This window comes from Crinia signifera, chromosome 4 (assembly GCF_055691185.1).
Source record: "Crinia signifera chromosome 4, ASM5569118v1, whole genome shotgun sequence".
Lineage (NCBI taxonomy): Eukaryota > Metazoa > Chordata > Amphibia > Anura > Myobatrachidae > Crinia > Crinia signifera.
In genome coordinates this window covers 160898055-160925663 of record NC_139220.1, presented here as the reverse complement: position 1 = coordinate 160925663, position 27609 = coordinate 160898055, and the positions used below count along the sequence as shown (strand labels likewise).

Below are 27609 nucleotides of genomic sequence, written 5' to 3'. Positions count from 1 at the left end.
TAACTAGTTATCGATAGTGTAGAAAAAGCATGACTAGGTCCAGAGTAAATGCAGTAGCCTGTCTGGTCCTGTCTCTGGGGGAAGGAAGATGCCGCGCACATATTGCTACATGGAGCAGTGGAGCTTGTGATGCTTTACCACAGCCAGAGGCCCCACCTCCCTTCTGTAGCCTGCAGTACATGGAATTGCTATGAATCTATCCTTCCCTGCTCATATGGCTGACATAACCACACAGTTACTTTCTTTCCTTCTGCCTGCCGAGAACCCTTTCTGTTTCCAATCATCAGGCACTGAGATGGCAAATCAGAGTGCACAGAACATTGCAGCTATCTTGCAGCAATAGAGACAGATGAATGACAATCTCCTCTCAGTCATCCTCGTTTAAACATTTGCCGGCGGCTCACAGGGACATGCAATGTAAGTTTGCCTGAAATCTATTGATGGCAGCTTTCCTGTTCATCGCCTCTCTGGAACTCAGGCAGTATTCAGCAGGTAAATATTAAAATATACGTATGTGTTCAGTTGCTTAGAACTGCTTCTCTTCACCGGCAATGCAGCTGAATGCAGAGGTTTCATTCAATTAAATCTTCATTACCATGTGTTTTTTCATTTCACACAAAGAAGCCGCTCATTTTTCATTTGGCATTATGTCATTAATCACTTTGATCTGGTTGTATATAAACTCATGAATGGCTGTGTAGCTAATGGTGTGTGTGTGTTAACATGTCCTAGAACGAAAATGTGATAAAAAGTGTTCTTTATACTGTATGTTCTGGATGTGTCTTTCTGCAGACTTTACTTGAACCCACAGCGGTTATCCCGCTAGCTGGTGGAGAGACATATAACAAGTGAGACAAGCCTCCAATCAAATTCGCAAACGCTTATGCAACATATCATTGATAACCATCCAGACATGGCCACTGCTTTGCTAGCTGGGGAGAAATTGAGAGAACTGATTTTGCCTGGTCAGCAGGATGATAAAGCTGGGTCTTTGGCCGCGCTCATGGTTCAGCTGAAGCTGGAGCTTCCCTTTGATCGAGTGGTTACTATTGGCACAGTTCTCATCCCCATTCTCCTTGTCACTTTGGTTTTTACAAAGAACTTTGCTGGTGAGTTGACTCTTCACTACTGCGACCATTGCACATCAGTGTTGATCGTTTATCTGAGAAGAAATCATTGAAGTAGCAAATAGTTTGTATGCAGCACTTGTGTAACAGAAATGAGAGGTCCCTAATGAAAGCAAGGGCCTAATAATAGAGACAACAGCTCAGGTGGCTAAAATATGGGGCCAAATGTGATCCAGCACCCTACGGTTAATGGCATGGGGGGGGGGGGGGTGGCTCTGTACACTCATATATATTATCCTAATGGACCATGTTTTTAAAAACAAACATTGCTAAATTCCTGATACATCTTCTCATTAATACAACAAATTGGTGTGTTTGTGTCAGGAACATAGAGGTCACACTGCCTGTTACATGCAGAAAAACAGTATATACACAGAAGGGCAAAGTTGCTGATGCTAAGAACAAATCCTACTCGCTAGTTTGTGAATCGGATGTCCTCAATCCTCATTTGGTAGGGCGTCATTTTGTTATTTTTGTTTAAAAAAGACAAAGATTATACAAATAATATAACATCATCCATTGAAACTTTCCAAATCTTGAATACATGCAGTACCAGCGGCCTACACCAGATCCGTAGACCACTGCAGACCACTTTAATACTTATAGTAATTTGAATCATATTTGAGGCTAACTGTAATAACCGTCAAGAAGCCGGTGGCGCGTGACTTTGTGCGGGAACCAATCTGGCTGTGCCTTGTAATGGATAGCAACTTTACAAAGTCCTGCATCTCCAGCATCTTCTAGGCTATTACATTTTGGGGGTAATTCAGACCTAATTGCAGGGCCACGAATGTGCACCAGCCAGCAATCAGGTAATGCTACCCCATTATAATGAAATCCCACCTTGCGAATTCTTGTGCACTGTGAATGGATGTGTACAACTAGTGAAGACTTCGCAGCCGAACAAATATGTCCAACGCCCTTCGTAAGAGGCTCACCAAAGATAATTTCTCCACTGGGCACCACTCATGGCAGGCTCAGAGTAGACTTACTCGGCAGCTAGGATGAATAAGGCATATCCTGCATGTTCCTGATGTCACACTCCCTCCCCTAAAAAGCTTGGTAACTCCTGCGTTTTCCCAGACACTCCCAGCGGGTTTTTGGCCACGGCTAGCATTTTTCTAAGCACTCCCATGAAACGGTCGGTTATCACCCCCAGACGCTAGAAAACGTAGCAGGACTTCATCACTGGAAGGCATCATGCAAGCGCATTTTAGCCCATGCACATGTGCAATTCATCGATAATCAGCCGCTGTGCAAATGATCAGGTCGTAAAATACATGTCCCTTTTTATGAAAAAGGAATAAAATAGCAGATAAATATTAATGATAAAGTGATCAATAAATTAGGAGAAATTAGGAGAAAGTATTAAATAATGAAAGGGCCTAATGTGGTAGTAGACTGAACTTTGAGGTGATGTTTTTTACTCTTTCTGCAATGCATATTTTCAGCCAAGCAAACATGCTAAAGGGTGTGCAAAGTAGCAGATACAACCCGGAATATGAGCTTTGTGTGATAAAGAAAATTAGGTTATTGTTCACAAAAAGAAATTATTCACAGACATATTTTGTGTTTCATAAATGACTAAGGGGAATATTCAATCCTGAGCGCTATTTACGACAGTGCCCGCCGCCTACTCAATGCTGCCATTTCCGACAACATTGATGGCGGCTCTCCACAAAACAGATCCGAGTGGCTTGAAAGTCGGATCTGTTTTGTCGAGATCCGCGGCCGTATCTCGAAACGGCCATGGATTGTCAAATTCGTGGCCGTATCTCGACAATCCGTGGTCGTTTTGCGTCATCATACCCCCTTTTTGCCACTCGACTGGTGGAAATTTAAATTCCGCCTGTCGAAAAACTGTGGAGCCTGGTGAAGACAGGCCAGGATTCTGACTGTGGGAACATTCCAACAGTTGAAATCCAGAATTGAATAATCCCCTAATGTATTATTGGGTTTGAATCTAATGTTATGGTACTGTAGATATCAAATCTGTATTACTTTTCACATAGTAAAGCTGGGAATACATCTACAGATTTATTGCAGGGTTGCCTACCTGACCCTCTCCATCAGGGAGAAAATGCTCTGTTCCTGTCCTTCCCTGGTAATGTAGGATTACCATCACATGTGGTGAAACACCTTTCTTATCAATTACCTATTACAGGTGCTGGCAATCATACATTACCAGGGAAGTCCAGGAACAGAGCATTTTCTCCCTGAAGGAGAGGGTCAGGTAGGCAACCCTGATTTACTGTCCAATCTGGTTGGTTGGAACAAAAACCTGATAATGTATGAGAGCAAATGTCAGTTGACCATTTAGATTGTAAGCCTGAGAGCAGGGCCTTCCTACCGTTGACTGTCTGTAAATACACTGTTTGTTGTATCACTGTCTCCTTTTGTAAAGCGCAACGGAATATGCTGCGCTATATAAGAAACTGTTAATAAATAAATAAATAAAGAATGATACATTTTAATACAGATATTACCAGGTTTTTGTTCTAACCAGCCAGATTGACAATAAATCTGTAGATGTATGGCCATCTTAAATTATTACTTAGTTTACTATACAAATAATCTGGTCAAACCTGTATCTGACCTATATCCAGTCTAATGCCCCTTTCCCACTGCAGCCTTAAAACGGTATTTTGCCGATTTTTGAGGGCAAAATACCGTTTAAGGCAGCAGTGGGAAAGCACCAGAGTTGAAATACCGTTTAAAGTTAAACGGTATTTCAACCCGTTTTCAAAGCAGAGTCCTACACGGTTAAATAACGTTTAAGAGGCAGTGGGAATGCCTCTTAAACGTTATTTAGCCTCCAGGCAGTCCCAGTGCCTGATGAAACCTAGTAGTTTGCACTTTGTGCATGTGTAATGTGTGCACGTGCATACTAATGAGCCGCTAATTACATATGCGCATATGTAATGAGCGGCTCATTAGTATGCACGTGCACTCATTACATATGCGAAAAGTGAGAACTACTAGGTCTCATCAGGGACTGCCTGTACCCCGCATGGACCCTGCAATGACCCCCGCTGCCTCCCCACTGCCCACAGGTAAGTACAAGGGGAGGGGAGGTGGGGGCACAGGGCAGGTACGGGGGTTAGGCACTATTTACACTGGGGGGGGGGGAAGGCACTCTTTACACTGGGGGAAGGGGGGGTTAGGCACTCTACATTATACACGGTTCACTGCAATGGGAATGGTACTTAAATGGTATTTAAAACGGTAATCTGCTGCAGTGGGAATGCTAATACCGTTTTAAATACCATTTAAGATTACCAGTACTTTAAACTGGTATGCAGTGGGAAAGCAGCATAAATTGCACACCCATATTTGCCAAGTGTCAGTACTTACCAATCCTCAGCTGCCTCTCCTGGGTGCTTCTCTCCCACTGCTGCTTTTTTCCAGGTGGATCTCATTTACAGCAGCCCAGAGTGTTTCAGGAGGTTCATTTGTTTGTGAGAGGCATTTACCTGAAAAAAAACAAAACACAGATTTCTCTGTTGCTTGTTTCCAATGTATGTATGCAAATGTCAGCCTTATGAGTAATGATGACCACTTGTGAATTGTTATTACTAACTTTTAATATCCATGGAGAAATTTACTAAGATGGGAGTTCTTTTTCACTAAGGATGTTGCTATGGGCAACCAATCAGAATTTACTTCTTATTTATTGAGCACCTTATAGAAGATAAAAGATAGCAACATCCCATGTGACGTAGAACTCCCATCTTAGTAAATTCCCCCAATCTCTTTTATAAACTCTACTGTTACTATCACCTTTGAAAAATGTGCATTTTTATTGTAATTTGTGATTTAATTACATTTCAGGACACGTGGTAAAAATCTCAAATAACATATTTAAATTGAATTCTTGTACCGGTTGTCCTTTTCTGAACTATAGTGAGTCATCATTTATTCCTTGGCTCCCAGGATTTTAATATGACCCTAGCATTCCTTTGATGTTTGGATATAGAAAGGCTGTTTACCCAGTATGAGCATGCCAGCCAAGTGGCGTACCCAGCAGGCAGAGCTGCTTAGTCAAACATTCTTGTGGCCATAAGCCCCTCTGGCATTTGCCCTGGTTCCTCCATTCACTCAACTTTCATGGCTCAGAGGGTATGCATTTTGCAAGAATATTGGTCATACACTGTGCCGTAGATAGCTGTGTTTTGTATTTGCTCCTTTGGAGCCAATTATGAGGCTTCAGTCTCCTTGTCTATGGTTTAGTGTAACCTTGTGACACTTGCACTGGAATGATGTAGGGGGAAAGCTACAAAGGACAGACTAACAGACTGGGAGATAGTATCAGTAACAAGTCCACCTAACAGCACAGAGTATTAATAATAACCAATAATATTTTTTGTGCATTTTTTAAAGGTTCCTACCTCCATGTCGGTTTGTTTTCTCACTGTTGTTTCCTATTGTAAAGCGTAACGGAATATGCAGCGCTATATAAGAAACTGTAAATAAATAAATAAATAAAGTTCCTGAGGTCAGAAATGTCTAAATTGCAGTGAGTTAGGAAAATATCCAACTCCCAATCATTCACGCAGATTAAGCTGTGTAATGATGACACACAAGATTCATCACACCATTTGGTCACCATGGACACAGTGCTCTGTGTAAACTCTTCATGTGTTTTATTGACAATTTATAGCAAAATAAAAAATGGCATATATGGTTAAAGCACCAGAGCAGGAACACTTTCTGCCCCCTGCCAGCCCAAAACATTTGAGGTCATGACGTCAAGCGGAGGGGGTGGAGCATCCAAAGGATGCTAATGGCGGCTTTACAGACACTCTATTGGTTGCCGGGTGCTATTTCAAAAACTTTACAAGCCACATTTAGATACTATGGGGCAGTGATTTTGCCAACCCCAGTACACTGTGCTCTGGGCAGGAGCAACAGTATTTAGCTGCTGCTTTAATGTGACTTCTGATTGTGTGCAATCTACATAGAGATACTATTACATAAATTATAAATAAATAATAAATACATAATAATTATTACATGCTGTGCACATATTGGGCCCCTTCACTTGTGAGATTTTGTAAGATTTGATCCAATTCAAGTGGATTGAGTCAATTTATCTGACAAAATCTGATGTGACTGTCTGACAAAATCTTATGTGCCTGATGTGTAGGACACAATTCTCAATCCTGTGCCATTGGGTATAACCAAGAGATTGCAAGAGATTGATCCTCCTGCACATAGGATAAATCTCGAGTCAATCAGGTCCAATTTGTTGAACAAGTGTAAGGGGGCCAGCACGTAGACAGTCATCTTGGGTACTTATGGATGTGGGGGGCACCAAAAACAATGAAAGAGTGACATAAATATACTCATTTGTGTTTTTTGGCAATAGCCACGCAGGCTGCTGACATGGAGGGAGGCAGCTGGTGGATTCCTAACTGTGAAACTACTGGCTCCTGCTCTTGCATGTCTGTGAAATGCTGTGGGAGTGGTGTGGACTATGATGGCACAGCTTCACACCACACTACCAGTAAGGGGATCTGGAGATGCTTCCGCTAACCTTCTACTTAATAAGTCAGTGCACAGGGCACCCACAGAGCTTTCACCAGCCTTGTCTATGTCGCATGTCCTTGAATTCTTTGGACATGCAGGAGAAAGAAAACTCTTGGGTCCTGTCCAATTGGTCCTTTATTGAAGTGTAAAGGTGTGCTGGGTCAGGAGTTTCTATTGACCATTTATTAAAAAGAGTCTTGTTTTATTCTATAAAGAATCCAAGAAAATATTATTAATATGATGTAAAATGCAAGTATATTTCTGTTCATTTCATTATTTCATCCTTGAGAATCAAGACTTGGTGTTTGCAGCAGTGAAGATAAAATGCAGCATTCCCATTGCAAATACAATAAAGTATATTATTTTAAACGTATTAATAATGATTTTAGACCTTATATATAGTAAATAATGTGTTTACTATTGCCATGTATTAGGATGAAATGTTCAAGGTCATTATTCCCAATGCATGTAGCATTGTCTTTCTCAGACAGGCCCTCCTCTTCCTGCAGATGACCTTGAATGAAGGGTAAACAATAATATTAAATTTTGTTCTTGTTTTAAACTGTGTATAAGAATATAATGGTTTGTGCTTACTCCAAAGACTAATGTAATAGATGTGCAGTGTGTCCAGATGCTCACTCTGTATGACGATGAGGAACATTGCTTAGTGCAGTGACACACTGACACTTTTAAAATATCCCTTTTCCAACTTTAGGAACGTACAGGCTTAATTTTTATAGCATTTCTATGATGGTGATTTTACAGCTCACAGTTGTATTAAGCGCTTACAATGATTTGTGTGACAAGGTCAGCTAAAGTATAACAGGTTTCCACTAGAGAACATTTCTAATAAGCGTTTTGGAAACTTATTCATTTTCAAGAGACTGAAGTTTATTTTCTAGAATCCTCTTTGTAGGAAATCATATTAATCAGTTAATTGAATTTGGAGATGCTGCACTTGAAAACTACTGTTTAAATGACCCATGTGACAATACACTTAGGACCTTATTCAGGCCCATGCACTCCCATTCCTAACTGCGCATGCGCATTTCTACAGAGTGTTCACTGGGTACTCTCACACAACAGTGTGGGCGGGAGGCGTGGGGCGGCGGGCTGGGGGATGCGCCATGGGAGCACCTAGCGTTTCATGGGTGTTCCCATGAAAACGCTGGGCATTCTCATGCTAATGCCCCAGTGATGCGGGTGCCGGGGCCGGGCAGCTGACATCACCGGATGTCAGCTACCAGCCCTGTCCTCGCACAGGACACACGCAAGCCTAAGACACCTGAGAGTCGGCCACCATTGAATGATCATCAAATGATGTGGTTATCCCCTCATAGGCTGCAAATGGATGTTTATGCAAAACTTCTATTTGCAGCTGTGCAAATGGGGGCGGGGGGTTTGTGCGAACAGCGGGCATGCTAAAAAAGACATGCAGCGCTGCAAACTCCTTAATTTAGTTCATTTGTAAAGAGACACATTTTTATATCATACTAATGTGGTCACTGGAATAGCCATTTGTGGGTGGAGCTTTAGCTACAGGGCAAGAAGGAGTTAAGAATTCTTTGTGTGCAGCCCAGGCCTCTCCTTCCCCATACCCTGCCTCTCGGCCCTCAGTTTTTTTATTTTTGTCTCCAGGCACAAGCGCACTGAGGAAGGGCTCTTCAGCCCCGTTTTATTTTTCAGTTAGATTGTTCACAGTATTTTCTTTATTTTTTCATTTGTTTAAGGACGACCAGCCGCGTGATGGGCTGCACAGGATGATGCCAAAGTGGGGGCCCGCCTTCTGTGCTTTTCTGCAGCATGGCAGGTGACCACATCGGACACCTGAGAAAGGGTCATAATAACTCAAGGGTACTCCCTCTCCTTTCATGGAAGTCCTCCAAGCCGGTTCTTTACAACTGGTATTACATTAGATCCAGAAAAAGCTTTGGCACTGTTGAAAGTTCCGGTCCTTCTCTTCAGAGGGGCACCCATTTTTTACTACACCCTGTTTTTGGTTTAAAAGCCTGATGGATTCTTTTGCCTAATTTTGAACTTAAAGGACCTGAATCTCTTGCTCAGGGTGCAAGTTCTAGAACCTGAGGACTTTATGGCATCTCTTGACATCAAAGATGCTTACTTGCATGTGCAGATACAGATGAATCATCAAAGGTTGCAGAGGTTCCTCCCTTCAAACATAAGGAGAAGGATTAATCGTTATTCCCTGCGTCAGTCCAACTGAACATGGGTTTAGCAGATGCTTGGTCACATACTAGCAAGAAGTTTGAGATTTCAAAGCATCTTACTTACTTTTACCCATTTGAGCAGTCTCCTCAGGTGGATGCTCATATGGCCCGGCTGGTTAAATCAACCACTCTTCCCATCCCTACCATGGCATCTCTTGAAGACCCCACTGACAGAAAGTTGGAACATCTGCAGGGATAGCGGCAAGATTTGCTCTGGCATCTGCTTGGCTAACTAAGGCTATCGGTAATTGGGCCGATGAGTTGCTGGACCACATTAATTCAGTGACTCACCGCTTGGAACATCTCACTTATGTGGACTATTCATAAGGCCTCCACAAACTTGGAGGAGGCAGCATTGTATTCAGCGGCACTTTCCTCAAAAGGTGTCAGCTCCTTTGGTTGTCAAACATTGCGTACTATGGCTGCGCACATAGAATGCTGATGCTGACACCAAGAGGGCACTTGAAGCTCTCAAAATCACTGGTGAGGTTTTGTTTGGACTGGAGCTAGAAAAGATTGTCACCACGGTTGCCACATCCATCCAAGATGGCCTTCTTACCATCAGCCCCTCCAAAAACTCATCCCCCTTCCTTTCGTTCCTTTCATCCCCAAAGAAAGGTCCGGGGTCAGCCTAGGGCTAGATACCCACCTTCAGACCTGTTCCGGCCATCATCAGACTCCAAAACAGTCTGAAAAACCAGCCGCGTGATGGGCTGCACAGGATGATGCCAAAGTGGGGGCCCGCCTTCTGTGCTTTTCTGCAGCATGGCAGGTGACCACATCGGACACCTGAGAAAGGGTCATAATAACTCAAGGGTACTCCCTCTCCTTTCATGGAAGTCCTCCAAGCCGGTTCTTTACAACTGATATTACATCAGATCCAGAAAAAGCTTTGGCACTGTTGAAAGTTCCGGTCCTTCTCTTCAGAGGGGCACCCATTTTTTACTACACCCTGTTTTTGGTTTAAAAGCCTGATGGATTCTTTTGCCTAATTTTGAACTTAAAGGACCTGAATCTCTTGCTCAGGGTGCAAGTTCTAGAACCTGAGGACTTTATGGCATCTCTTGACATCAAAGATGCTTACTTGCATGTGCAGATACAGATGAATCATCAAAGGTTGCAGAGGTTCCTCCCTTCAAACATAAGGAGAAGGATTAATCGTTATTCCCTGCGTCAGTCCAACTGAACATGGGTTTAGCAGATGCTTGGTCACATACTAGCAAGAAGTTTGAGATTTCAAAGCATCTTACTTACTTTTACCCATTTGAGCAGTCTCCTCAGGTGGATGCTCATATGGCCCGGCTGGTTAAATCAACCACTCTTCCCATCCCTACCATGGCATCTCTTGAAGACCCCACTGACAGAAAGTTGGAACATCTGCAGGGATAGCGGCAAGATTTGCTCTGGCATCTGCTTGGCTAACTAAGGCTATAGGTAATTGGGCCGATGAGTTGCTGGACCACATTAATTCAGTGACTCACCGCTTGGAACATCTCACTTATGTGGACTATTCATAAGGCCTCCACAAACTTGGAGGAGGCAGCATTGTATTCAGCGGCACTTTCCTCAAAAGGTGTCAGCTCCTTTGGTTGTCAAACATTGCGTACTATGGCTGCGCACATAGAATGCTGATGCTGACACCAAGAGGGCACTTGAAGCTCTCAAAATCACTGGTGAGGTTTTGTTTGGACTGGAGCTAGAAAAGATTGTCACCACGGTTGCCACATCCATCCAAGATGGCCTTCTTACCATCAGCCCCTCCAAAAACTCATCCCCCTTCCTTTCGTTCCTTTCATCCCCAAAGAAAGGTCCGGGGTCAGCCTAGGGCTAGATACCCACCTTCAGACCTGTTCCGGCCATCATCAGACTCCAAAACAGTCTGAAAAACCAGCCGCGTGATGGGCTGCACAGGATGATGCCAAAGTAGGGGCACGCCTTCTGTGCTTTTCTGCAGCATGGCAGGTGACCACATCGGACACCTGAGAAAGGGTCATAATAACTCAAGGGTACTCCCTCTCCTTTCATGGAAGTCCTCCAAGCCGGTTCTTTACAACTGGTATTACATCAGATCCAGAAAAAGCTTTGGCACTGTTGAAAGTTCCGGTCCTTCTCTTCAGAGGGGCACCCATTTTTTACTACACCCTGTTTTTGGTTTAAAAGCCTGATGGATTCTTTTGCCTAATTTTGAACTTAAAGGACCTGAATCTCTTGCTCAGGGTGCCCAAGTTCAGAATGGAATCCCTTTGCTCCATTCTGCAAGTTCTTGAACCTGAGGACTTTATGGCATCTCTTGACATCAAAGATGCTTACTTGCATGTGCAGATACAGATGAATCATCAAAGGTTCCTCTGGGATCTTCATTTACAATTTCAGGCATTGCCACTTGGCTTTTCATAGCACCGAGGGTTTTTACCAAAATTATAGCAGCTGCGCTCCACATATAGGAAGTTTTCATTTTACCCTGTCTCAATGATCTCCTAATCCTTGCACAATCTCAGATGCTTCTTTGTCACCATCTGCAGTTGATGCTAAAGATGCTCCAGTCATATGGCTGATTGCTCAACTGGTGTCCAGTTTCACTTTTGCATGAGAATTTTGGGGAAATGTCCCGGAACTGTGGGCGATTTACTGCACCAGGCTCTGCCCCTCATCTAGGTTGGGCCATCAAAGTTCAGAAGGACAATGCAACAGCAGTGGTGTATGTTAACCATCAGGGGAAAACCAGGAGCTGTGCAGCCATGAGGAAGGCCATGTTGATTCTATCTTGGACAGAGTGCCACTTGCTCACCCTATCCGCAGTGTACATTCCAGGTGTCAAAAATTGGGACGCAGAATTCTCAGTTGACAGGACATTCAGGGGAATGGGTGCTCTATTTTTCAGTCTCTGGTCAGATGGAGGGGCACACCAGAAATAGACCTGATGGCCTTGTGATTTAACCGACAAATACATTGCTTTGTATCCTGCACCAGGGACCCCAAAACATTTCTAGTAAATGCCCTGTCCACACCTTGGCTGTTCACGCAGATTTATGTTTTCTATCTGGTAGCCGTGCACCCTGGATTCCTTTGTAGCCTCACACAGGAATCTCTGCTGGTCATGGTGGTGGCCCCCAATTGGCCGCGGCAGGCATGATACTCAGATCTTCAGGCTATTCCCATGGCTCCTCCTTGGCCTCTTCCGCTGCATCTGGACCTTCTCTCTCAGGGTCCGTGTCGTCATCCGGATCTGCAGAGGTTGGCTTTGATGGCTTGGCTCTTGAAACTGAGATCTTAAGAGCCAAGGGGTTTTTGCCTGTGTAGTTAAGACCATGATTGTGGGCAGAAAACCTTCTTCTGCATGTATTTACTACCGAGTTTGGAGAACTTTTTACCGTCAGTGTTCTAAAAGGTGTTTTAATCCGCGTGAATTTCGCTTATCACGGATTTTGGCTTTTTTTTTTTTTTTTTGCAGTCTGACTTGGCAGAATCAATAGCCAAATAAATACACACATACACCAGTAAAGTAAATCTTTATTACACACATAGCTCATACATACTACACTCAACCAAAGTATCTTGACCCGAAGATTGGTCCCCTTCTCCAGGATAAAATCCATTTGGGGTAGCTGGGGAAGGAAAATATACTTACAAACTCCTTGGCATGGATCGCGTCCTCTTCGGTCCATGTAGCATCCATGCAAGGAAAAAAAAACCTAACAGAGCATCGCATTCCCACGGACTGGCAGAGTGTTTGCTTACATTCTGGGCTCTACCCCCAAAAATGCGTGATTGGCCAGCTAGTGCCACCTAGCGGCCAATCACAAGCCGATTTTTGTAATACGGCGGCGCTATGTAGCAATGTTTTGTATAATAAGTCTCCCCCCGTCTGTGGCATTAGCCTGCTGGCTATTTGGGCCTGATGCTGGTTCTCAAAATACGTGGGACCCCTAGTCATTTTGTTCACCATATTTTGGGAGCCAGGACCGGCCCTTGAGCCTGATGCTGGTTTTAGAAATATGGGGAACATTTTTAGCCCCATAATTTCTAAAACCAGGACCAGCTCTTTGAGCCCGGGGCTAAATGCAAATGTGGGGGGGGACCCCACAAAGGTTTTTACAATTATTTATTTATACTAGACAGCATTGCACAGATCACACTGATCTGTGCAATGCTGCCACTCCAAATGTATTTGGAGATCGTATATACAGCCACCAAGTATGTATACAACCACTTACAACATCGGAAAATACAAATGAGAAAAATACGACAGCTTTGTAAATTTGACGTATTTCTCATCGTATTTCGGGTCGTATACGGCCAATCCCGTTTGTACCCATTTGTATGGTGATCAGCCGTATAGTAAATTTCCCCCAAAGAGTAGTACAGCAGTAAAGTTGGAACAGTCCATCAGGAGGTCAGCATCAACAAATTGGGTCCCATAGCAGCTGCACCCAGGGGCGTAACTAACTATTTATCGCCCCCCCCCCCCACCGCACGTTTATTCGGCGCCCCCCACCTAACCTGCCCCCCCTTCTTACCTGCGGTCTGCGTCTCGCCCGGCTCTCTGTCGGGACCTTCCTGACGTCACGGTCCCGGCCGGCTCCTGCTGCTACAATGAAAACGGACTCTTAGAAAATGGCTGCCCCCATACTGCAGACAGAAAACTGTCTGCAGTATGGGGGCAGCCATTTTCTAATTGTCAGTTTTCATTGCAGCAGGAGCCGGCCGGGACCGTGACGTCAGGAAGGTCCTGACAGAGAGCCGGGCGAGACGCAGACCGCGGGTAACTATAGCCCCGCAGCCCCCCCGGCGGCGCCCCCAATTTCTCTGCGCCCCCCTGCCACCGCGGGGGCTGCGGAGCTATAGTTACGCCACTGACTGCACCCCTGCTCCATCAATAGTTATGCAACTGCTTATAGACTTTTCACCACAGACTTCCCCTTATAGGGATACAATAGAATTGCTCAAAGTAGGCGAGAAACTATAACCATTGGAGTGATAAATTGGAGAGAGATAAAGTACAATTCAACAAGCTTCTAACTGCCATGTTACAGGCTGTGTTTGAAAAATGACAGATAGGAGTTAATTGATTGGTAGTTTATCTCTCTCCTCTTTGTGGGGGAGATTCTGTAAAGCAGAAATGCGGTAAAAACCCCGTTTTCGGGGTTTTTACCGCATTTGTATATGCTATATGGCGCCTCCGCAGTATGGGCTTCTTACCGCAGCGCTGTTTGAGGGATCCGTCACGGATCCCTCCCAGCATGCCCTGCGGGCGCCGCGTCACTCTGCGCATGCGCAGATGGACTCCCGGGTCACATACCCGGAAGTCCAGCACCGGCACCGCATCGCAAGGGACAGCTCTTATCGCAAGAGCTGTCCCTTGCGTTAATAACGGCATATGTTACAGCATATGCCGTTATTAATAATGCGGTAGCCGGCGATAATGGGCGCGGATGTTACAACATCCCGCCCTGTATCTTTGAAAGGCTTAGTACATCTGCCCCAGTGTCCCCTGTGGCTGGACACGTGCTTGCAAAGGGATGTGTATGCAGTGAAAGACTCCCTGGTCATAAACCTGAAAGTCCTTCCAATAAGGACAGCTCTTATTGGAAGGAAAAAAAGGAAGGAATAATTAAAAGACATAGTGGAGAGAAATGTGTTAGCTACAGAATAGAAACAGATGGGAAGAGCTAATATGGAAATAAATACAGTAAAAACAAACAAAAAAATTGCATTTTGTAGCTGGCCAACTATGTGATGCAATAATAATAATAATAATAATAATAATAATAATAACAACTCTTCATTATTTACATGCAGGATATTTTCATCAGAATCAACATCATGGTGTCTCATTATATTCAAGTGCTTTTCAAGTCCAGAAGTGCCTTTCATAAAGCCTGCATTGAATACACGTGAATACACGACACACATCACAGGAAACGTGATATAAACGCAGTGTATTTCTATCAGGCTTTTCATCAAAGTATCAGCTCTGTCCTTCAAAGCCTTACACCTAATAGTGGGGGGAACACTTGATAGAATGATGTGAATGTTGTAAGGGTATATTAATAATGAACATTGAATAGATAAAATGTGCTTATTAATTTACTTGTTTTTCAATTAAAAAGACTATACAAATGAATGTAATTGGTTTTATGCAGTATGATTAAATAGAATTTATTTTGTTGTATATTTCACCTGAAGTACTCTACAAAGGTCCTGATTCAGGTTGACTCACTAAGCAGCGTAGATTTGCTGCTTAGTGAGCCATCTAACGCCACCCAGCAGTTGAGTAAATGCCCTGTATAGGTTGCGGAAGGCATCTGCACAGCGGCCCTGCACATGCACATATGAGGATAAATACACTGAGGGACCGATCGTTACTGAATGGGGCCATAGTATTAGTAGGTATATGACTGTAATATGATGATCAGCTTCTATATGCTTTATCAGAAAGGAGTATTTAGACAAAGGCTAAACCTATTTGTGGAAAGCATTAAGATGCAAGAATAACAACAGCCGGGGCACAGTGATCATTGAGTATGCAGGCCAGCTGAGGGTCAGGCCGAGAATGGGGGTGGGGATTTGACTATATTCAAAATTGGAAGTAAAGTTAGCACAAATTGCACGGTGTGTATGTGATTTGTGTGATGCCGATGCGTGCCCCATGGGATTGGTATCACAAGAAATAATAGACTGTGCAGGCAAGCCAATTCTGACTATATTGTGTACAATCTAGTGTTCTAGTACAGTCAGAATAGGCCATAGTCAAAATCTCAAGCAATTATAGTCAATATTGTATGGTTCTGGGCTTTTTTTTATGGTTCTGGGCACCTTTAGGGTTAGGCTGCAGGAAGGGGAAAGTTAGACTTAGACTGCAGGGATTGGGGGGTAGGTTTAGGCACCAAGAAGCTGGGTTATTTTCAGACATCAGAGCAGGTAGGCTTAGGCACTAGCAGGGAGTGTTAGGGTCAGGCTGCAGGGGTGAGTTAGGCTCTTATAAGGCAGGGTTAGGGTTGGGGCAGAATATACTTACTTGACCCATGTTGAGATGTCCTCCTTCGGTACCCCAGTAATCAGTATGTATCCCATGTAACTACATCTTTGAGACTAACCAACTTAACTTTAAAATGAATGCCTTTTGTATATTACAAACAACCTTTTTTTTGTATAATATATATATATACACACACAAACATCCTGCTTATATATAGGTGCAGTACAAATATGGAGAGCTTTTTTTTTTTTTATTTGTCAAGCAGTTGTCAGAGGTTTCTTAAGGCCCCAGTGGATCGGGCCGAGCACTTGAGTGCAATCGTCCTAAATAACATGTGTATGACATGAGATGCGCAGTCTCGTGCACTTTGGATCGGAGCCGGAGATCATACATGCTGCTCATAAGATAAGTCTTATGTTCAGCCATCAGTGGCACATCGTGGGTGCTTTTTAGCAAACGCAATGCATTGCATCTGATGCAGGGGAACGCCGGGACTGAATGTGGGCAGCCGGGCAGCAGGCCAAAAAACAAAAAATAAATATACACATGAAAAGGTGCCCGCTGATTGGCTGAGAGAGCCCTCTCAGCCAATCAGTGGCTTCCCATGGGTTTTTTGAATCCTCCTGCAAACCAGCTCTAGGCGTCCCCCTGTCTGGCTCCCAGCTCCCTCCGCCTGCAACTCCCCAAGTTACATGCGATAAATCGCATGAGACTTATCACATGTAAAAAATCGTATGTGAGGCCTCCCGGGGAGCTGCCAGGGAAATCAGGTCCGACTTGTCATTAGGACATGTCGGCCTAGTGTATGGGGGCCTTTAGATACACTTCAACTGCATGTGCATAGGGCTACAGATTTTCTAAACCAAATATGTTGGCACTGATGAAATTCAACATGATTAGAATGTTGACAAAACATGCCTAATGGTCTAATGGTGACTTACCAAGTAACAGCGGTATCTTCTGGTGGTGATGTCATGATGACTTCAAGGGCGGATCCTGCAGCACTTCATAAGATTTCTTAAGACACCTATTCAATCCCAATGCTTATCTTTCACCTGGGTGAAAAATCGGGCATCGGTGACAACCACGTGTATCGTGAAATTGACGCATAGTCACATGGTTTCGGCTTTTTTATTTTTGTCGCCGTTTTTGACCATGCCAATTCGACCACCAAAAAAAAGTGAAATGGCATGGCTGAAAATGTACTCAATAGAGGGTGAAAATACCTGTTATTGAATAACGACAGGTGAATATTTGCTGTTTTTTTTGACCTGGTGAAAAACCTAGGCCAAGATTCGACACATCCAATACCAAACATGTTTTAGCCTTTTGTATAAAATCAAATGCAACACTGGAATCTTTTAAAGTAGAATTTTCAGAAGGTTGCAAATTCACAGCTTCGTAAATCTTTAGTCTTTACATTAAAAAGATAAGGCTGGAGATGTGTAATGTGAGGCTTTATAACATGGCCAATTTTAGGTTGTTTTGCATCAGTTTGAGGTTTATTTATTCGTGCAGTTGATGTGATCCAAAAATAGCATGCTAATAAAATATATAACTTTCCACTAGGTTATCCTTTATGATTTGACAGATGGCACAGTTCTCTAGCTTGTATATTATTTCTTGAAACTCTGCATCCCTTTGTGACATTTTCATGTATAACGATAATTGTGTTCTCTACCATCTGTGTCTAATTATAATTACATTTTGGCTACATCATAATTGTTTAGGAAAGACCAACAATAATTACATATCTGGTTGCTTAAAAAAATACTATGTCCATTAGTATATATGTGAAAGTCTGTCAAATTGTATTTAGTTGTAATATGTGTTCTGCATCTTTTAAAGAAAATAATCAAAAGTGTGCAGATTTGTCTTCCGTCAATACCAGCAATGTACTGTATGTGTTATGAATCTGTGATGGAAATTTTATTATATAAGATAATCAATGCAAAACATCTACAAAGTACAAGAACTGCTTGTGTGGCCTGAGGACAGATTTGAACTAATGGCTTCAGATATGTAAAACTGACTCGTTTCATGCAGTAGACATTTGCCTACAGTTGTGTGTGCAATGGGCCATAAATGGGGGAAGGGGGACGAATTGGCAGGACTGCAGTACTGGTCCGGACAGAGAGAGAACCCATTTCTGCTGCTGCAAATGAGGATATCTGTAAAGAAATGTCCTCAACAAAATGGCCACCACCATGTAGTACAGGCATTCCCAACCACGGTCCTCAAGGCACACCAACAGTGCAGGTTTTAGTGATATCCAGGCTTCAGCACAGATGGTTTAATCAGAATCCCTCAGATACTAATTAAGTCACCTGTGCTCAAGCCTGGATAGCTACAAAACCTGCACTGTTGGTGTGCCTTGAGGACTGTAGTTGGGAATGCCTGATGTAGTAAATAAAAAAAATGACAATATGGAAAAAACACATTTAAGGAAGCATCACATTTAACAAAAGTCAGAGAGAAGGCAACATTATATCTATAGGATCATGGCAGACCAAGTAGCAGGAGATACATTTAGAGAAATAAACCCTATCCAGCATTTTTATTACCATGCTCTGAACATTATTTTTTACACTTCTACACTCACTGAATTTTGTTTTCATGAAATAAACTCAGAGGAACATATAAGGATGAACTGAGCCCATATTTAAATGCTTTGTACATGCAAATAGTGTCATATTAATTTACAAAATGAATCCATTATAACATAAACAAAATTTATATCTGTAGAATGTTGACATGAAATCACCTTAAATGTCTGGATATTTAGACCATGTGACATTATGGTGTTGATATATTTAATGTTAGCATTATGTGATCTCTTAAATAATATGCCATGTACTTTTATAACCAAAAAAAAAATAGTTTCTGTGTCTTGCATAGTGATTGTGCCTCTGGATAGGCTAACATATGCTGTACATAGAATGTCTCATTTCATGGCCAAGATTCTTATTTAATTTCCACGTAACCAAAATATTCTATCACTATAAATGTATTTATTTTTCAGAGCTTCTTTTGTAGGGTAAACACACAGCAGTGACTTTTCTCTCTGTTATAGAGGAGCCTATATATTGCTACACACCACACAACTTCACCCGGGACCAAGCCTTGTATGCCAGAGGATATTGCTGGACAGAACTTAAAGATGCTCTACCGGGAGTCAATGCCAGTCAATGGCCTACACTGTTTGAGCACAAGTTTCTTCCATATGCTCTTCTGGCCTTTGCTGGGATCATGTATATTCCTGCCCTGGGATGGGAGTTCCTTGCGTCAACAAGGTTAACTTCAGAGTTGAACTTTCTACTTCAAGAAATTGACAACTGCTATCACCGAGCAGCAGAGGGACGGGCACCCAAAATAGAAAAGCAAATTCAGTCGAAGGGTCCTGGTATAACGGAAAGAGAAAAGCGTGAGATTATAGAAAACGCAGAAAAAGAAAAAAGTCCTGAACAAAACCTTTTTGAAAAGTATCTGGAAAGACGAGGTCGGAGTAATTTTTTAGCCAAACTATACCTAGCAAGACATTTACTCATTATATTTTTAAGCATCATACCAATTAGTTACTTAAGCACCTATTATGCCACCCAGAAGCAGAATGAATTCACATGTGCGCTAGGAGAGCCGCATCTTAAGACCAGCAGCTCAAAATTACATGTGAGGATAAACTGCAAGTTGCCATCTGTCCAGCTCCAAAGAATTATTGCTTTAGTTGATCTTTTCCTTCTTAGTTTAATGAATTTTATTATCCTTGTAAATTTAATACACCTCTTCATTGTCAGAAAGTCCAATTTCATTTTTGACAAATTGAACAAAGTTGGAATAAAGACTAAAAAGCAGTGGCAGAAATCACAGTTTTGTGATATAAACATTCTTGCAATGTTTTGTAATGAAAATCGTGATCATATCAAATCCTTAAATCGCCTGGATTTTATTACCAATGAAAGTGACCTAATGTATGACAATGTGGTTCGCCAATTACTAGCAGCGTTAGCCCAGTCTGCTTGCGATGCCACACCCACAATGCGGGATTGCGGAATTCAAACAGTTGATCCCAGTGTAGACCCAGCCGATATTGATGTCAATGAACAGCTTGTTATAAAGCGCCCTAAGAAAAAAATGAAGTGGATTCCAAGTAGCAACCCTCTACCCCAGCCCTTTAAGGAACAATTAGCCATAATGAAAATTGAAAATAGTAAGCCAGAAAAGCCAAAGCCAGTGAGGCGGAAAACTGCATCAGACACCTTAATAACTCCACTTATAGAAGTTTCTTCCAAATCCTCACCACAGTCAATGTCTCAGAAAAGTGATGCTAGCACCATGGCAAGCAACAGCAGTGACAAGAAACATACTCGACACTTCTCTTTAGATGTCCAGCCATACGTGCTTAGCAATAAAAAGGCAAAGCCAGAGGCACGGGAAATTGCTCCCATTGCAATGTCTGAAAGCCAAGAGAATGGTTTCTTAAACCAAAAGGAAAGTGTGATTATACACGTCTCAACGACCGTAAAAGGTAAGTTCTTCATGTTCACATAAAGCCAATTGAACAATTGGTTAACAGTATCTACAAACTATTCCTATTGAATATAGATTAGGTATAAATACCATGGTTGGCGCTACATAGAAAATCAGAGAAATCTTCATATAAAGTGGAGATTTATCAAAGTGCAATCACTTTTAAACTTTAAAGCTGATTTTACGATCACATTTTATTTCTAATGACAGGAAAAACAGGAAGCCGTGTCAGTCAAGTTGAACTATCAAACTATCCAAAGCAAAGTAGCATTGTGCTCTTGCTAATACACCTAACATGTGAGTATCTGTGCAATAGACGTAGTCAGCGTAGTGTCCCTGTCAGCATCAGCGTCGTGTTCCCACAGCCAGTGTAGTCAGTGTCCTTGTCAGCATCAGCATCGTATTCCCGCAGCCAGCGTGGTCAACGTAGTCGGCTTGTGTCTGCGACTGTATGTATGTTTGCACCTAACCGGAGCTTATGCAGTTAGCTTAGTCAGTCAGCGTTATGCAGTTAGCGTAGTCAGTCAGCGTTATGTCAGCGCTTATTACATTGTGTGGGAACCATTGACCATTTTTAACCTGCCTGACATGACAGGTGTGAATGTTTTCCTAAAACACCACCACTATCCACGTCAGCCCGAAGCGTTGTGAGCGCAGTGGCAGGCGTCCTCCCGACCTGTTCATAAAGTTTTTCTAAAGTGTGGCGAGCCTGAAGCGTGGTGAGCGCAGTGAGCCCCACGAGGGGACATGGAAAACGAGCCCGAAGCATGGAGAGCGCAGCAAGCCCCGCAAGGGGACGTAGATTACTTGACGTGTATTCCGCATCCCCTCGCGGGGCTCGTTTTCCACATCACCTTGCGAGGCTCACTGCGCTCTCCTCCCTTTATAAAATCAACTCCATGCCGACGTGGATAGTGGAGTCATGAACAGGTCGGGAGGACGCGTACGGTGTCCCATCACGGGGCTCGCTGCACTCTCCATGCTTCAGGCTGATGTGGATAGTGGGGGTTTGAAATGGAGGCATTTGCCAGTATGTAACATGGAACACTGGCAAATGTGTCCTTTATTGTACATGAGACGCACTTGCACCCACACCCCCCCTGTGTGCACGAGACGCACGCACTACCGAACCCCTAACCCTGACCTCCTCCCTGAAGTGGACACGGGCAGGGTTGCCGTACCCTGCCACACAAATTACTGAGACGTACTTGCGTATGAGATGCTCGTGCGTCCCAGGCAGATGGTGCGCCTCTCCGCCGGTGCCCACATGATCGCCTCTATGCAAGTGTCCGCCAGCGCAGGGGATCTGGCGGTTACCGGCGCTGTGTGAGAGGCGCTCACTAGGCTTGCCAGGAACACCGGGGACAGAGCTGCAGCTCGCAGGGACAGTACGGTGACTAGGGTGGTTGTGATAACGAGTTATCAGATGTAGGTGCAAAAAAGATGAGTCACTTTGTCAAGCTGCTGCGTACTATTTACGGGTTGTCAACCCGTCTGGTAAACGATAAAACAAGAGAAAAAGGGGGGCGTACACTGCGCTAAAACCAAGTAAACATTTGGTTCAATAATCGATAGAGTGTGCAACTCAGGTGCCACTAATATTCAAGTATTAATACATTTAATGACATATATATATATATATATATATATATATATATATATATATATATATATATATATATATATATAGTAATAAAAAACAATCAAAGACATATTTCATTAAAGACAATATTTAAAACAATATATATATATATATATATATATATATGGTGAATATTTGCTGCTGAAAAATATATTTATTGCTCTATTTTCCTTTGTGGGAATCACAAATGAATGGCAGTGCAGGTAAAGGTGGTATAGGGCTGGTCCGGTCTCCAGGATACTGCCGCTGTGTTGGTATAGGAAGTTTTGGACAGCAATACTCCCTCTTATCCACCAACGCGTTTCGCCTTTGCAATGGCTTTTTCAAGGTGTCACACCTTGAAAAAGCCATTGCACAGGCGAAACGCGTTGGTTAAGAAGGAATAGTTTCGGACAGCAATATTCCCTCTTATCCACCAATGCGTTTCGCCTGTGCAATGGCGTTTTCAAGGTGTCACACCTTAAAAAAGCCATTGCACAGGCGAAACGCGTTGGTGGATAAGAGGGAATATTGCTGTCCAAAACTTCCTATACCAACACAGCGGCAGTATCCTGGAGACCGGACCAGCCCTATACCACCTTTACCTGCACTGCCATTCCAACTTTGCTCCTCCTGAAGGATAGAAGGGAGTTTATTCCGACCCATTCGGTGGATCCCTTACACAAATGCGGCCAGGGAGAGTTTTTCCCCGAATGAGGTGATTCCCACAAAGGAAAATAGAGCAAGCAGCCTATGAGAGCCTGAGTTCCCAATCCATGGGACTCAGTCAGGATACCATCAAAAACAGGCAATATAGGAACGGACTCCATCATACACCCAAGACTGTTACGGTACCGTACTCATTCCCTCATAAACTAAACTTTTCAGCAGCAAATATTCGCCATATATATATTGTTTTAAATATTGTCTTTATTGCAATATGTCTTTGATTGTTTTTATTACTATATATATGTCATTAAATGTATTTATACTTGAATATTAGTGGCACCAGAGTTGCACACTCTATCGATTATTGAACCAAATATTTACTTGATTTTAGCGATGTGTTTAGCTTTTTCTCTTGTTTTACAGTATGGTGACTACGCTGCCTGACGGTGACACTACGCTGACTACGCAGGGCTGCCTCAGTGACACAACGGGCTGCCATTGCCCTACGCTGAAAACGTAGCTTGGCATATGCTGACAATGTAGAGTATTTTTTTATTAGTAGTGTTGTTGTTATTATTATTATTAATAATAATAATAATTAATACTCCCTGTATGTTGTAAATATCATAACAGTTCCCCATAGATAATAATGCAAATAATAGTGCCCTGTAAATGTAATTGTAATTAAAAGAGCCCTGTAAATAGTGCCAGTTTATTTCATGTCCTACTTTTGTTGCTACCATTAAAATGTTCTGTAACACCCCCCGGTACCCCACTGTCTGGGGCCCCAGCTCCTTCCCTAAGCATCAGATACATTATACATATGTTATATTATACTTTACAGGATTATGGTGTATTTTCTGCAGGGCTGCACTAGCAGTATTTATGGGGCCCATACATGGTTAGCCAAACCAATGTGTTGGCTGGCCACACGTCCTATTGAGATTGGTCACAATCCCAAACATGGGCCCCTACTAATGCATTTCCATGGGGGGCCTTCATGCCCCAGACTGACATTTTCAAAAAGAACAAAAAAAAGCATATAACTTACTGTATTAGAGGTTGCTTAAGTCTAACCTTAGGGTAGCTGATAAACTAATGAGTCCTTAACACAGAACTGCTGCAAAATTGCAGGTTAATAGCGCTTAAGCATCAGTCACAACATTCTCATTTTTGTCTGCAGTATTTATTCTTATGTGTGCCAGATCCCAGTGGAAAATGCTCAGGACCACACAAGCACACAGTGATGACAAAAATGAACCAGTTAGCTTCTGTTCATTGCAGACTTAGCTGCAAGCTAGTCTGATACCCTGTAACCAGAAATGAACTTTGGTAGGCTCTTGAGATGACCTTGTACTCAGTGATTTATTTGGCCAAATAACTATGGGGCCCATTTATCAATGATTGCATATTTAAGGGGTTATTCTGGTTCATTCGCAAGTGCCTAGTGGGATTTTTTGGTGCCCTTGGGTGGACACCTAGAGGTTAATTAGCTGCTGCATTAGCGCAAGGTGGTTCACAATTGTTTTGCCACCAAACCCCACCCGGCGAATGTACTGTAGTAGGTAGTGACAAGGCTGAGAAATGTCATTTGTGCTAAGTAAACCGATTGATTTGTACTGCCCTACAGCTTCCATATTTTGAAAAACATGTAAAATACCAGAAAGTATTAAAGCATATAATAATGCATGGAACGACTGTTATTATAAATATAAGCTTATTTTCTACACAGTCACTATACAGAATTTAATCAAAAGGATCTAAATTGCATTTTCTTTTCATTATATTTCAACAGATACATCAAAGTCGTCAAAAATTCTTCAGAAAGAAAACCATCCGTTATCTGAGAGTTGTAGAGATGTTTCAGTCTCAGGAATGTTTCTCACATGTGGAAGTCATTCGGTGAGCGCAGCAGTTTCCACATCAAGCGTTACCCTCAGCCAGGTGAAGCCAGAGCCAATGGCTGTGTTTAACCGTAATCCCACTCACCCCTTATTACACATTAGTACTTTGTATGAGGACAGAGATGAAAACATCACAGCCCTTATAGATAGGGATAATTCCTCCCCTGACCCAGCAGAGATCATTTCAGTCATACCACCAAAGCAAGTCATATTGGCCCCTTATGAAGAGCCTAGGGTCATAATTACTTCAGTCGATTACTAAATGTAATAGCTCCATCACACCACCAGGGGAGCTCACTGCATGAGCATGGACAACTGAAGTTATCTTATATGCAAGCTGCAACTTCCATAACAAGCTACGTCACCACTCTCCGGGAGGTCTATGACACTTCCATGTAGTCAACTGTGTAAAGCACAAATGATATTGATTCTATGAGATAATTCAGCATGACACTCATGCAATGTGCAACCACCAATCTGCATTCAGGCTTGGTGGGATATCCATCTTTGACAGTAATAATGTTATAAATAGTGCTCCTCCTAGTAATACAGGACAGACAACTGAGAGAGCGCTGACAAATATACATGCAGCATTACTTGTTCTTTGTGTTTGCCATAATTCATTGACAAATCACTTCTGTTTAAAATGAACAACCCAGAAGAACCTTACTTGCAGTATTACTTTTCTACTGATAATTATTGCAATTAATGTGAAGAGTTTTTTGCAATTAGCAAAATAAAAATCAATATTTTAACATAGTATTATTAACATACACAGCTAATGATTCATATAGGCAAGAGTTATTTAAATTGAAATTTTCTATAAATATTCTGAAAACGTAAGCCTTGGAGAGCGATAAAGTAGAGAGAGAGAGAGAACGTACCAACCAAAGATCTCCTAACTCCTAAATTGCAAACAGTTTGTAACATGGAAGTTAGGAGCTGATTGGCTCATAATTTATTTCCATTAACTTTTTCTCTCTCCAAGGCTTGGTACATCTCCCCTACAATGAAGGATCCTTTTTTGATCCCTATTGGGGAACTCTGTGGTTGGGAAGCCTATAAGCTTCTATTAGGCCATGCTAGCTATAGGTGACATTGCCTATTGTTGACATGGCCAACCTGTGACTCTCCAACTCTTGTGAGTCCAAGGTAGCCCTACCACAGTTTTGCAATTAGGGAATGCTAAAGTTGTTCCATGGCCAGGGCCGGCGCCACCACTAGGCAGCTCTAGGCATTTGCCTAGGGCGCCGGCACCTGGAGGGCGGCAGTTCGCCCCTCATCCCCAGCACTGTGGTACCTGTGTGAAAAAAACTTCCGTCCCCGGCGTCCCTGCTGAGTGCTGGTGCGTGCAGGGGTGTCCGTGCCACCGGGGGAGCCTGCGGCGCTGTTATTGTGTATAAGCTTGTCGCGCCCGGCGGGGTCCCTACAGTGAATAGAAAATAACTAGCGCTATGCGCGCGGCGGCGCGGGAAGCGCTAGTTATTTTCTATTCACTGTAGGGACAAGCTTATACACAATAACAGCGCCACAGGCTCCCCCGGTGGCACGGACACACCTGCACACACCAGCACTCAGCAGGGACGCCGGGGACGGAAGTTTTTTTACACAGGTACCAGCCTCCCCCCCCCCCCCCCCCCGGCCCCACCCCGACTCGCCTGGGGCGCTCCGGTGCCTTGCACCGGCCCTGTCCATGGCATGCGGGATAAGTAGTTTCACAACAGTTTTGAAGCCACAGGTTGGCCATGCCTGGCCTACTAAGAACAAGCACCGGATCTGATTGGCTGGTACTTTATCACCTTTTTATCACTCTCCAAGCGTTAATACATCTCCCCCCATTGACATACTAGTTTGTAAGGTCTCATAGCCATGGTATTCATTAAATTAATTATTATTATATATAATATTAATTATTAATTATTTTATTAGCAGTTCTAATAAATGACAATAATAATATTTTATTTATATAATGCTCTGTTTCCAATAGGACTTAAATCGCTTAACAGAATAAATATAATAGAGTACAGAAACAATTAATGGTGCCCATACGCGGTGCGATGTATGGGTTCGATGCGATGTGCGCACATAAAGTATGTGCTGCCCGTACTTTTTTAAACTAGATTGCATCACACATAGGGCCTGATTCTGATTCCCCATAGTTAAAAATGCACAGTGCTTTAGCAAATCGCATGCATTTTGAAATAGATGCAATGAAATCTAGTTTAACACACATGATCGGGAGCGAACAACTTTGGCGAGTTCTACACTCGCCGGGGCATTCGCTCGAAGAGGGGAGAGGACGGCAGGAGGCTGGAGCAGGGGAACTCCCAGCGTTTTATGGGCATCCCCATAAAAACGCTGGGCGTTCCCCTGAGAACACAAGTGCGACAATGCCATCACATGACATCAGCGCCCGCCCCAAATTCCGCCATTCAATGATTTTTCGCTTGTGCGGCTGTAAGCATACACATTCCCTTGCATGAAAATGTGAAGATTTGCTTGGTGCGGGAGGGGGGGGGGATTTCCCTGTTTGCTAGGCTGCAAACATACGCAGCCTAGCGGACAAGTCTGAATCAGTCCCTGTGTTTGTGTTCCTTTGCATTCTGGAACATATCTTATTGTAAGCATTCACGGAGGGACTGCCTGTAACAAATGCATGCACATGTGTTTTCACTAGCATTAATTATGAATTGCATATTCAATGCGATCTGGGCAGGATCTTATGGCTGGATGTATTACTGTGCATCTGAAAGGAGACCATGCACTGGCCACTTCTTGGGAGGGTTCTGGGGAAACCATCTGCCGAGCAGGCGGTGCGGTGAGTAGTCCATAGGCTACAAGGGGCTTCCACCAGAAAAAAACAAACAAATCACAAATATTGAATCATAAATGGGTCCCTAAGAGAGAGAAAAGCACAATACCAGTAGATACGTGCATAAATTAGGGGTAATGTTGGGGGTTCTGACCGTTCTGCACACACTACAGTCGAGTTGTTAAATATCAACTGTGATACATTGCATAGTGT

At 43.0% G+C, this 27609-nt stretch overlaps 1 protein-coding gene across 3 annotated transcripts; it reads left to right on the top strand.

Annotated features, from left to right (window-relative positions):
• Positions 1 to 25903, top strand: PANX2 (pannexin 2). 3 transcript variants are annotated; one of them, XM_083182887.1, is made up of 4 exons: positions 1 to 492; positions 793 to 1109; positions 18937 to 20388; positions 24476 to 25903. In XM_083182887.1, the coding sequence occupies exons 2-4, from the start codon at positions 884 to 886 to the stop codon at positions 24844 to 24846; spliced, it is 2049 nt and encodes a 682-aa protein (XP_083039013.1). In that variant the 5' UTR covers positions 1 to 492; positions 793 to 883; the 3' UTR covers positions 24847 to 25903. The 3 variants fall into 3 exon arrangements, with proteins under 3 accessions (XP_083039013.1, XP_083039015.1, XP_083039014.1); XM_083182889.1 differs by lacking the exon at positions 1 to 492 and having other exon boundaries at positions 972 to 1109; positions 18900 to 20388; XM_083182888.1 differs by lacking the exon at positions 1 to 492 and having other exon boundaries at positions 972 to 1109; positions 18886 to 20388.
• Positions 25904 to 27609: the final 1706 nt, after the last annotated feature.

Coding starts and splice junctions, on each gene's coding strand:
- PANX2 (XM_083182887.1), top strand. CDS start 884: ATGCAACATATCATTGATAACCATCCAGACATGGCCACTGCTTTGCTA. Junction 1,110..18,936: donor TTTTACAAAGAACTTTGCTG/GTGAGTTGACTC, acceptor TCTCTGTTATAG/AGGAGCCTATATATTGCTAC. Junction 20,389..24,475: donor CGTCTCAACGACCGTAAAAG/GTAAGTTCTTCA, acceptor ATATTTCAACAG/ATACATCAAAGTCGTCAAAA.